The sequence below is a fragment of the Erythrolamprus reginae genome, chromosome 1, assembly GCF_031021105.1.
Source record: "Erythrolamprus reginae isolate rEryReg1 chromosome 1, rEryReg1.hap1, whole genome shotgun sequence".
Lineage (NCBI taxonomy): Eukaryota > Metazoa > Chordata > Lepidosauria > Squamata > Dipsadidae > Erythrolamprus > Erythrolamprus reginae.
The window spans coordinates 327,058,702-327,071,684 of NC_091950.1; the positions used below are offsets into that span (position 1 = coordinate 327,058,702).

General features: G+C 40.7%; 1 protein-coding gene across 3 annotated transcripts in view; it reads left to right on the forward strand.

The window, feature by feature from the left end:
• Positions 1–12,983, forward strand: part of IGF2R (insulin like growth factor 2 receptor) — a 126,876-nt gene that overhangs the window by 70,068 nt on the left and 43,825 nt on the right. For all 3 annotated transcript variants that reach the window (XM_070733800.1, XM_070733799.1, XM_070733801.1), the window contains exons 27-32: positions 739–957; positions 2,115–2,248; positions 4,882–4,979; positions 6,763–6,899; positions 8,733–8,923; positions 10,224–10,350. In XM_070733800.1, coding sequence (XP_070589901.1) covers positions 739–957; positions 2,115–2,248; positions 4,882–4,979; positions 6,763–6,899; positions 8,733–8,923; positions 10,224–10,350 — 906 coding nt within the window. The remainder of the gene's footprint in view (positions 1–738; positions 958–2,114; positions 2,249–4,881; positions 4,980–6,762; positions 6,900–8,732; positions 8,924–10,223; positions 10,351–12,983) is intronic.

The following is a 12,983-nucleotide window of genomic DNA, read 5'->3' on the forward strand; positions in this document are numbered from 1 at the left end:
TGGGCAGAGACAGCCTGCAACACTGCACTCAAACTGCTGTGCCACCACAGGGGCTTCATATTTCTTTGTGGCTTCATACAGAACATTTTTTTCTTTAGAAACCTCACCTACAAAAATATATTGACAAAATTGAACGGGTCCAAAGACAGGCTACAAGAATGATGGAAGGTCTTAAGCATAAAACGTATCAGGAAAGACTTAATGAATTCAATCTGTATAATCTGGAGGACAGAAGGAAAAGGGGGGACATGATCGAAACATTTAAATATGTTAAAGGGTTAAATAAGGTCCAGGAGGGAAGTGTTTTTAATAGGAAAGTGAACACAAGAACAAGGGGACACAATCTGAAGTTAGTTGGGGGAAAGATCAAAAGCAACATGAGAAAATATTATTTTACTGAAAGAGTAGTAGATCCTTGGAACAAACTTCCAACAGATGTGGTGGATAAATCCACAGTAACTGAATTTAAACATTCCTGGGATAAACATATATCCATCCTAAGATAGATTACAGAAAATAGTATAAGGGCAGACTAGATGGACCATGAGGTCTTTTTCTGCCGTCAGTCTTCTATGTTTTCTATGTTTCTATGAAACTTGCATTGTATAATCTATTACTGTGAAAGTAGTTTTAATAGTCCAAGAAAGTTAAATTATTGTCTTAAATAAATAACTATATGTCATTCTACAGTATTAGGTCATAACTTTTTCCCTTGTGGCTTTGTTTTTTTTTTTAAAGGTGAGAACTGTCAAGTGAAAGATCCAAGGTATAGTTATGTATATAACTTGTCACCGCTTCGTGGGCATGACATTAAAGTCAGCACCGAAGAATACGACTATTTCTTTAGAATTTGTGATGGATTAGCAACAGAGCCTTGCAGACAATTGGGCAACAGAGAACGTATTGTGTCATCATGTCAAATTAAAAAACAAGAGCCACATGCTAAAAGAATAGCAGGTAAGATCATTCTCAGAGTGTTCTCTTGATTTGTTATCCAAGCAAATGTCTTCATGGAACTTGAAACCCCACATTTGATATTACTCTAGCTAACTTGATATTTATTTGTACTGGCTGTGTAGTTCTGCTTCCACAGCCAGCAAGTCCTCAAGGTATGCAATAATTAATAATAATAAGTAATAATTTATTAGATTTGTATGCCGCCTCTCTCCGAAGACTCGGGGCGGCTCACAACATTAACGGCAATACAGTACAATACAAATCTAATGTTAAAAAATTTAAAAACTAATTTAAAAGACATCACTAAAAAACCATCAACTACACAATCATACACACTCAGTCCAACTAGTCATAATACAGAAGTCAGGAAAGGGGGGGCATTAATTCCCCCATGCCTGGCGACAGAGGTGAGTCTTCAGCATTTTGCGGAAGGCGAGGAGGATAGGGGCAGTTCGAATCTCCGGGGGGAGTTGATGCCAGACGGCCGGGGCTGCCACAGAGAAGGCTCTTCTTCTGGGTCCCGCCAGATGACATTGTTTAGTCGACGGGACCCAGAGAAGGCCAATTCTGTGGGACCTAATTGGCCTCTGGGATTCGTGCGGCAGAAGGCGGTCTTGTAGAAGAACAGCCAAGCCTGACAAGTCTCAACAGAAGAGTATCCGCAAATGAATGTGCTTCATGAATTATCAATTATGGTGATAATGCCCAGTCTTGAATTGTGGGACTCCAAAACAAAGAATGTGTGCCTCCAGATTACTGAATAGTGAGAAACTGATGAAGCGTTTAGAAAAGAGGATAGAGAAAAGCCCTGGAGAATATTTTATGTTTATGTATTGATTGTGTCTGTAATGAATGGATACATTTTTGGCATATCTTGAACAAATAATATACAGGAAGTTGTGTGTGTTTGCTCAGCTTAATGTAAAGACTAGCATTGAAAGTTTTGGTGGGGTAATGTATGCTGGTGATTAAAACTGGATTGTTAAACTTCCATTCTTTTCTCCCAGAAACATAACTCTATTAGTTTTTTGATACAACTCTAAGAATCTTCTTTCAGCTAGGAATAGCTCATTCTCTCTCCATATACATATGCTTAGAAATTTTAAATTTTCAGTAAGTTTCTCTTAATATTTTGTCATACACATTTCTGTAACTAGGTTTGCAGACTGAAAAAGTGACATATGAAAATGGATTACTTAAGATATACTACACTGGTGGGGAGACATGCCACAAGGTGTATAACAGATCGACAGCCATATTTTTCTACTGTGATCCTAATCCTGATTTGCAGGTAAGGAGACTTGGGGATTTTAGTCTGTTCCAGAATAATTAAATGTGGCTTGGCAGTTGTCTAAACTTGGAAAGAGAAAGAAGCTCTGTATAGATCAACCATACAAAAAATTAAATGCAGTGAGAGATTAATGTTGCATAATTCCAATAGCTGCCTGTTAGAAAACATGTTAAGGACAAAGGTATATACTGAGTCCTCAGATGCAAGTTAAGTTGCTAATGATCAAAGGCAATCTCCTTTTTTTGCACTGTGTCAGAAGGGAAAATATTAAATATATGTAATTTCACCATTTAATTAATTCAATTTTAATTTCAGTTAAGTTTAAAGGAAATCATATGTAGCTTTTCTCCAGGCCTAACCTTAACCCTATCCATTGCTTTGTCTTGTGCAGTGCTTGTCTTAAAATATCACCCTGCTTGAAGCACATAAATTATATACATTCTTGTCATATCACTCTCATTTTTTTCCATTAATTTTGTGCTGCAGTGGCCGTCACTTATTTATATATGTTCTGATTATCTTATTGAAACAAGTCTAATAAATGGCATGGAAATAAAAAAATGTTGAAACTGCAATAGCTTAAAGCAGGCATCATAAAGGGGGCTGTGAAAATATTTACTGACCCCTTGCATCTTGGACATAAACTTCCAACTCCTATCCTCAAAACATTCCTACAGAGCACTGCATACCAAGACAGACACAAGAACAGTCCCCCCCTCCGAATGCCATCACTCTGCTAAACAAATAATTCCCTCAACATTGTCAAAATATTTACTAAATCTCCACTACTATTACTACTAGTTTTTTCCCATCATTCCTATCATTCATTTCCTCCCACTAATGATTGTATGACTGCAACTTGTTGCTTGTATCCTTAAGATTTTTATTAATAGTGATTGTTTCCTGATTGTTTATTTGACCCCTGCGACAATCATTAAGTGTTGTACCTCATGATTCTTGACAAATGTATATTTTCTTTTATGTACACTGAGAGCATATGCACTAAAGACAAATTCCTTGTGTGTCCAAATCACACTTGGCCAATAAATAATTCTATTCTATTCTATTCTATTTATTCTGTTCTATTCTATTCTATTCTATTGTACTCTACTCTACTCTACTCTACCCTACCCTATCCTACCCTACCCTATCCATCAACCTTCAGCCCTTGGGCCACATGTGCCCTGGAGAGCTCGCAACTCAGCCCCACAAGATCATAAACTTTTAACCTTATGTGTATTTCTATATATTACCTATATATGTATATGTAACCCGATTTAATTCCTCTTCACTCAATATGGCCCAGTAAAGCCAAAACGTTAGACATGCCTGGTTTAAAGAAAGAACAGGTTGTGGTCTGTCAGCTGCCAACTCCTCCAGCAGCCAAATCCGAGGAGGCGGAGGCGTGGGAGTCAGGGTCAACAAAAGCGGTGGGTTGCTCCTGGTTTGGCCCAATTCTAAGAACCAGTAGCACATTGGTGGGAGGTTTTGCCCACTTGCCCAGGATGCTTCTGCGCATGTGTGCAAGTGGGAGTGCAAACCGGTAGTAAACATAGAAACATAGAAGACTGACGGCAGAAAAAGACCTCATGAACCATCTAGTCTGCCCTTATACTATATTCTGTATTTTATCTTAGGATGGATATATGTTTATTCCAGGCATGTTTAAATTCAGTTACTGTGGATTTACCAACCATGTCTGCTGGAAGTTTGTTCCAAGGATCTACTACTCTTTCAGTAAAATAATATTTTCTCATGTTGCTTTTGATCTTTCCCCCAACTAACTTCAGATTGTGTCCCTTTGTTCTTGTGTTCACTTTCCTATTAAAAACACTTCCCTCCTGGACCTTATTTAACTGTTTGACATATTTAAATGTTTAAATGTAAAGGGTTTTAGAACCCGCTACTGGTCAGCATCAAGGCAACCTGAGAGTTATGAGGGGAAAGAGGGAATAGAGCTGGCATAAGGAGAGAGAGAGGCAGAGGCAGAGGCTGGGCAGTCCGTCAGCCCTCTGATGAAGAGTCAACAACTCTCAGGTCTCGATATGGTTGAGGAGGAAGAGGAGGAACAGCTGAGTCCAGAGCCTGATGCGCAGATGCTCAGAAGGCACATGAGAAGAGACCAGTGGAAATCCATGGGCCGATCCTTGGGAAGGAAGAGCCCCCTCTGTTAGCGAAGCCCTATCCTAGTTCTGTGGATAAACGGTAGTGGGGTGAAGATGAATAGATGTGGCGGATAACTATTCATGTTCAGGACGGATTGGTTAGCTGGTGTTGAGAGAGAAACTTTTTGCTGGGGCTGCTGGTGCCCCTAAATAAAGGAATCTTTGAGTTAAATTCAGAGAGTTCGTCATATTTGGGGAGCTGGGTTAGAACAGAGGTTCTGTCAAAGGATTGGTTAATTTGATGATAGATTGCCAAGACTTTCTACGTGGGAAGAATCCAGCCCACATTTCTGGCCTTGTCTCCTTTCTTCCACTCCAATAGACTTCAGTCCTGAAATCACTCCCTTGTGCAAAAGAGCTTGAGGATGCATTTCCAAATGTCCATCGGTGGTTTAATATTTTCAGCTCTGGTGCTGATGTGATCTTGAGCATGCAACAGTTTTTTAAAAAAAAAATCTGTTTCCACAGCCAGTATTTCTGAAGGAAACCGAAGATTGCACCTATATGTTTGAATGGCACACCCCTTTGGCCTGCCCACCTGCCAAATCTGTGGAGTGCTCCTATAAGTAAGTTGTCTTTCCCCACAGTGTTTTAGGATTTTCTATTTTATTGATCTGTTCTTTAATCCAGTGTTTCCCAACCTTGGCAACTTGAAGATATTTGGACTTCAACTCCCAGAATTCCCCAGCCAGCGAATGCTGGCTGGGGAGTTCTGGGAGTTGAAGTCCAAATATCTTCAAGTTGCCAAGGTTGGGAAACACTGCTTTAATCCATACCAGATATAAGATTTGCTGTGACATTTTGAAAACGTGAGTTTTCCTCTTCTGTAACTGTAGCCTTACTTGTACATGAGTAACATTTGAGTGCTGTCGAGATAAAATTGTGTTGTCCAACTCAGTGGTTCGCAATGTGGGGGCCACATCCCACAGGGGGGCAATTTGCTTTTAATGGGGGCAATTGGAACATTCTTTAAACCAAGTTAATAGCCTTTTAGGCTTCCTTCGCATGAGTAGGAGTTCACTTTTTGAATTATATGTCACGAGGGTGGAGGGACATCAGGATTTTAGAGATGCTTAGGTGGGGCATGGCCAAAAAAAGGTTGGTCTAACTCAAAGAAAATAGGGATTAATTAACATAGTAATAATGAAAAATAGAGACAAATGCTTAAGTCTTTTCTTGCAATATTCCAGTATGCCTGTCAGGGTTGTAAGAATAATCTTCGGAGAGGGGCAGCATACAATTCTAAGTAATAAATAAATAAATAAATAATAAATACCTCCGAGACTGCCTTCTGCCGCACGAATCCCAGTGGCCGATAAGGTCCCACAGAGTTGGTCTTCTCCGGGTCCCGTTGACTTAATAATGTCGTCTGGCGGGCCCAGGGGAAGAGCCTTCTCTGTGGCGGCCCCGGCCCTCTGAAATTAACTCTCCCCAGAGATTAGAACTGCCTCCACCATCGTTGTCTTTCGTAAATTGCTTAGGACCCACCTATACCACCAGGCATGGGGGAATTGAAACATTTTCCCCAGGCTTATATAGTTTTATGTATGGTACGCTTGTGTTGTATGGTTTTATATAATGGGTTTTTTAGATATCTCTTTTTAAATATTAGATTTGTTTACTGTATACTGTTTATTACTGTTGTGAGCCGCCCCGAGTCTTCGGAGGGGGGCCGCATACAAATCTAATAAATAATAATAATAATAATAATAATAATAATTATTATTATTATTATTATTATTATTATTATTATTATTATTATTATTATTATTAGCAATAGCACCTAGACTTATATACTGCCTTACAGCCCTCTCTAAGCAGTTTACAGAATCAGCAAATTGCCCCCCAACAATTTGGGGCCTCATTTTACCCACCTCAGAAGGATAGAAGGCTGAGTCAACCTTGATCCTGGTGAGATTCAAACTGCCAATTTGCAGGCAGCCGGCAGTCAGCATAAGTAGCCGCCCCGAGTCTGCGGAGAGGGGCAGCATACAAATCTAAATAATAAATAAAAGCCTGCAGTACTGCATTCTAGCTGCTACATTTCCAAATTTCCCAATTTTCTTCTGCAGGCAGCTGTTCTTGCCAAGAAACTGCTTTGCTAGGACAAGGTTTAGCCCTAGCCCTCCAATGTTCAGTTTGGATGATGGAGAACATTGAATATCGTAGTGCATTAGAAATTATGTGGTTAAAGAGGAATTCAAAAGAATTGTGCATACATTCAAAATGTATGTAAATACGATTGTTTTGAACATTTGACCTGGATTTTTGTAACAGAGGTTGTCTACATCTTGAATATATTTCCTCTGTTCATTTATCATTAAATGTTTTTTTTTTCTTGTTTTGTAGAGATAGTGATGGCAATTCCTATGATCTCTCTCCTCTGATCCAGCAAAAGAAAAACTGGGAGGTTATTTCAAAGATCAGCTCTTCGCAGAAATACTACATCAATGTTTGTAGATCATTAGTACCTCATGTGGGAGCTGGTAAGAATTGGGGGGAAGGGTATGCTATTTACTCAGACGTTTTATAAGAAGTTTTGGAGAAAATTTTGAATGTACCACCAGATTCCGAACAAAATAATTCAGTATCTTTGTGGTGAGTCATTTGCTCAATTAAATCTAGCCTTTTATGCCTGAATTACCATCTGTCTCCTGGTAAATTCCCATGTGTAATGGATAATGGATAAAATTTCATTATCAGTTATACAAATCTGGACAGTGAAACAACGGCCAGAAGATTGTAAGCTTGGTGCCATGCTATTGGGTCAAGCTAGGATTTACTGGGGCAGCTGAGACTGAGATAGATTGTCTGTAGCTTTCTCCATTGGCTATATCTTTGGGCTAGGTTGCTGGGGCAGCTGATGTTCCCAGAGCTGGGACACCCAGAAGCCCCTTAGTTGAGTGGTTCTGGGGCTCTTTGCTGCACCACAAGTGTAGGGAAGCCAGAAGGGCAAAGATGGAAGAAATGGGGATAATTGAAGGGGAGGCATTTCCTTACCTTGGAAAAATTGAGATTTGGGTTTGGGAGGGACCAAGCCTAGAACGACTTGGCTGATGATGGCAATTTGAGTGTGTGTGTTGCGGAATAGCAGGATTGCTGTTGCTATGTGATGTTGTCATGTGACATTGCATTTTTTGACTGCATCTCTTAGCGATTTAAATTCTCGTCCAAATTACTGATGTAACTTTAGAACTACCTGTACGCTGAGTATGTATTAAGGGAAGTTGGAATGGGAAAAGAAGAACGTGGTTTTAAAACTGGATGAAGAAACATCACTGGCTTGCACTGTGCTGATGACATTATAATTTCACAACTGAAAATGCAAAGGGTTTGTAAGCTCCAGTAACAAACAATTAAAAAGCAAAGCGAAAACAGTGATTAAATTAAACATAAAGATAGAACAATAAATGTTAACAGAACGGTCAGTTTTAAAATTAGCAATAATGATACAGATGTGGTGATTAGCTTCTGCCTTCTAGGTTCAATAATTAACAGTAAAGGAACAAGCAGTTAAGAAATGTATTTTTTAGAGTATAAGACGAACCTTTTTCCTCCCTAAACGTTGCTGAAAATTTGGGTGCGTCTTATACTTAGAATGTAGCTTTTTCTAAGCTTTTCCCCCGAGCCCTAACTAGGTGCTAATGATCTTCCCAGCTTCCTACTCCCTCTGAAGAAAGTTTTTTCCCGCCCTAAGTTTTTGCAGGCTTTCTTTCATTCCTACTCCCTCTGAAAAAGGCTTTTTCAACCCTAGCACACTATCAGACAGAGTGTTGAATACCAGATGAATACCTGGTAGGTAGATTCCCCCCCCCTTTTTTTACTCCAAAAAAACTAAGGTGCATCTTATACTCTGAAAAATATGGTACATCACATAGCATTTGGTATGGTAGCCATGAGGATTCTGGAAAAGACATTCCTTTGTTTAAATTTATTGGCCACTCAACTACTTACCATTCAGATGTGATGATGTCTCAGATTGGAATTGTGCAAGCCAGGGAGATGGGTGAGTGGAATGCTGCAGTGTCCATGCAGTTAGTTGGAAAGGCAAATGACCACCAGGACGCTGCAACGGAACCAGATCATAAGTAGATTTTGAAGGGTTCGCTGTAATTGCAAACAGTCCCTGAGCAATGACTTCGTCTATATAACATCTTATCTATAAAATGAATTGTCTCATGCTGAATTAACCTTCTTTTTTTGGCTAGATCCAGAATTTTTTTTTTTAATGCTATTTTTAAAGTATAATTTCTGTGTGTATCCATACTAAATTACATTAGTTTTCTAACTGTTGTTTTGTTTGTTTGTTCCATATTTAGATTTTTGTCCCCCAGGTGCTGCAGCCTGCCTAATGAATGGTTCTAAGTACATAAGCTTAGGTGAAGTGTCTGAGGGACTGAGATGGGAAAATGGTATTTTTGTTCTTAAATATATAAATGGTGAGAAGTGTGGCGACCATATCCGGAACAAATCTGCAACCATCCACTTTAAATGTGATGAAAAGAAAGATGTAAGTATGTTTCATTTATGGAGGGCTTGATGAAAATATTTCATAGGCTCCTATGAAAATAGGAGAATTGGAATTAGAATCCCAATTCTTATTTCGATCTCATTTTCATAAATTTGCCTCTACATGGTGTTGTGGTTGGCTCTGGCCCAGCTCCTGCCCCAAGGAATGTGGAGGTAGATGCAGGGGAAACATCAACATGTCATAGGCCTGTTTTATTGCCAACAGAGTCAGGTAGTGCAGTTTCCTCGGATGAAGAAGAAGGTGGGGGAGACTTGGAAGAGGGGGGCTTGGCACATAGCCCAGGAAGCCAATCTCCATTATCTTCGGTCGATTCGGATGAGGAAGTGTTAGACCCACGGATGTGCAGAATTATGCATCGAAGAGACCAATTGAAGAAATATTACAGGAGATAAGAGAGGCCACCTGTGTTTGGGTGGGGCTCCAGTAATTAAAGCAGCTGATATAAATAGCAGCATGCTGGCTTGGCCGTTGTGGAAGATTATATCATCGTTGTTTCTTCAGGACCGTGCCTTGCTGTTTCCAGACTTTGTTTGTTGATTTTTCACGACTTTGAAACCAAAGCAGAGCAAAGTGTGGGGGTCTCACTTCGTGGAAGGAGGGGGGCTATGGCGTTCCTTCACAGCTGTTAGCTAAGTACTTAAGGACTGATTAAGGGGATTGTACAGACTACCAGGTTGTTTTGGGACGAGTGCTCTTTGCAATACAAAAAGGGTGCTTTGTTTCTTTTGAATTTTTGTGATAAAGAACATTGTTTTTGAACTTTCAAGTGTGTGTGTGTCTGAAATTTGTACTCTTGAATTTTCAGGAGACTCATACCATAGAGCCGGGCAGAACACATGGAATAAAATCCATCTTTTCATTTCTTAGGAGGAAGCAGTTATTTAGCTACAGCTATTTGAGTTTTGTAGCAAGAAGAAAAAAAACAAAGAAAGTGAAGTTTTCTGCTTTATAAAACTCTTTTATAAGTAATAATAGGCAAACTGGTATCTTCCAGAAATTTGACCAATGCTTCCAGAATTCCTTAACATCGGTTATACTGATGTAATAATGCTTCAAGTATGTGGAAATTATACCTGTCTTAAAATGTAAATTCATTAGCATTATCCAGTTAATCAATATTAGTCACAATTTTTATGTGACCCCTGAAAAAAGATGAACTGATCCCAGCTAGCCATGTTTTCATTATTTTTCAAAGTGGGAAAGTTGTTTCTTGAATACCGACCAAACCATTGTGTATCAGCTTTGATTGTACTCATATTGTCCTTTTTTTATCTTCCAGAATTCCAATCCAGAATTGGTAACAGCCCACATGGATTGCGAATATAATTTTATATGGTATACCGCTGCTGCATGTCCTCTGAAAAGCAATATGCACAATAATTGCACTGTGTCTAACCCTCGTACAGGTAATACTTTTCTCTAAATGCAGGGTGATTAAATGTAAGTAAGTAGAAAAGTGGATTAGAGTTGACGTCTAATGCCATAGAAGTTCATGCTAGAAAATCCTCAATGTTTTTTCAAATGCTAACTGAACTGAAGCAGCTTTCCTGAAGGAATGGGCCATAATTCCCATATAGGAACACAAAATAACTGATCACTAAGTACCAAAAATGTTTGGCTGCAGTTATTACAATAAAATATAGAAGAACTACCGTGTTTTTCAGAGTATAAGACACAACTTTTCCCCCCTAAAAGAGGGTGGATATGTTGGTGCGTCTTATACACCGAATACAGCCATTTTTTTGCCTCCTAAAGCCTCTGACTCCGCATCCCATTTTTGTGAAAAATGGGCCATGCAGAGACTCTAGGAGGCCTGCAGAGTGCTTTTGGGAGCTTGGAGAAGGCAACCCCCCCCCCCCATTTTTGTGAAAAACGGGTGGAAAACAGACCATTTGTTGCAAAAACTGGCATTTTTGCCAGTTGCCTAGAAGAATAGGGAGGCCTGCAGAGTGCTGGGAATGACAAAAACTATTTTTTCTTACCTCTTGAAAATCTTAGTGCATCTTATTTACTGGTGCACCTTATAGTCTGAAAAATATGGTAATTACTAAATCTAAGGAGGTGATATTGCATATTTCATGTTGGTTGCATTAATAAATTTGGGAGAGGTTTGTTGAGACCCATAGAAAGCTGTGACAACATTCATTGATAGAAAAGGTTAAAAAATTGAAAAGGAAGCAAGTGCTTTTTCACATAACTAGACTCAGTTACTTTCCGATCTAGAAAAAAATATTATTTTTTCTATCCTGCAATTTTGTTAGCATAATCCTCATATTCCTCTATTTTTACCAGCAAGGAAGTTGCCCTCTGATCTCTATACCCATACGCCTCTTGGTATTTTTTAGATCCACTTTCTCTCCGTATTTGGTAAATACTGCTTTCTTTTTCCTAAATATTTTGTTCTGTAGTTTTTAGTTGAGAATAATTAGAACTACAGTGATCCCTCGATTTTCGCGATCTCGATCTTCGCGAAACGCTATATCGCGATTTTTCAAAAAATAATAAATTAAAAATACTCCCCGGTTTTTTTGCTATACTGTACCATGGTTTTTCTCACCCGATGATGTCTTTTTTTCTATCATTTCTCTCTCTCTTCCTTCCACTCTTCTCTCTTTCTTCCTCTCTCACACTCTCTTCCTCCCTCTCTCATCTCTTTCGGGGGGGACGGCGGGAGGGCGGGTGCCTACGGGGGACGGTGGCCGCCAGCGCTGGACTCGGCGGTGAGAGGGGCGGGTAGCGGCGAATGAGCGGGCGGGCGGGCAAGTGGCGGGCGGGTGGGTGCTTACGGGGAACGGTGGCCGCTGCTGCAGGAGGACTCGGCGGTGAGAGGGGGCGGTAGCGGCGAGCGGGCGGGTGGACGAGTGGCGGGTGGACAAGCGGCGGGCGGACAAGCGGCGGGCAGGCAGGCGGCGGACAAGCGGCGGGCGGACAAGCGGTGGGCAGGCAGGCAGCGGACAAGCGGCGGGCGGACAAGCGGCGGGCGGGCAGGCGGCGGACAAGCGGCGGGCAGACAAGCGGCGGGCAGGCAGGCGCCGGACAAGCGGCGGCCGGACAAGCGGCGGGCGGACAAGCGGCGGGCGGGCAGGCGCCGGACAAGCGGCGGGCGGACAAGCGGCGGGCGGACAAGCGGCGGGCGGGCAGGCGGCGGGCGGGCAGGCGGCGGACAAGCGGCGGGCGGGCGGGGAGCTGTATGTAGCGGAAGTAAAAACACCATGGAAAAGTGGCGCGCATGCGCAGATGGTGTTTTTACTTCCGCACCACTATATTGCGAAAAATCGAGTATCGCGAGGGGTCTTGGAACGTAACCCTCGCGATACTCGAGGGATCACTGTAGTGCATGATTGACTTATGACAGCCATGCACATATTAATCAATATTCTCTTTTAATAATGTGGATTATTATTTTTTATGTATTAAAATATTTTTCTTTTAACTTGATTGAGATCAATGTTCCCCATTCTTCATAAATAAGAATTCCATTGATGGTAATGGTACTCATTTTTTTTCTTCAAGTAATGAATTAATTACAGCTGTGCAAAATCTTCAGCTGTATGCTTTATAAATTAAGGTACTTCCTTGAAGCTAACTGCACTGCATTACAGCTACTGCTGTCTCAGAGAGAAACAAAGGGATCGGAGTTCCAGAAATTATACATTTAAATGTCCATTGATATATCTCTCTTTCTCACTTTAAAAAAAAAACAAAACAATTGGAAATATTTGCTATTGCATCTGATTGCAGGAAAATATGCACACCGTATAATTTCAAAGGAAGCTTGCATAGAAGAAAAGGGCAGTACAGTCATTCACAATTGCAACATTTGTAGCATCCTGCAGCTATGTCAGGACTGTCAAACTCAAGGTCTGTGAGCCAGATGCATCGCTCTGGCCACGCCCATGCCTGGTTTAGCAATTGGGAAAAAAGAAAATGGGGAAGCTGGCAGGAGGTTGCAAGTCACTGTAGTATGTTCCCATTCTTTCAATTTTTTTTTCTGACACTTGCCCATTTAATATCCCATAATGCTTGCTCACAGTCCTCA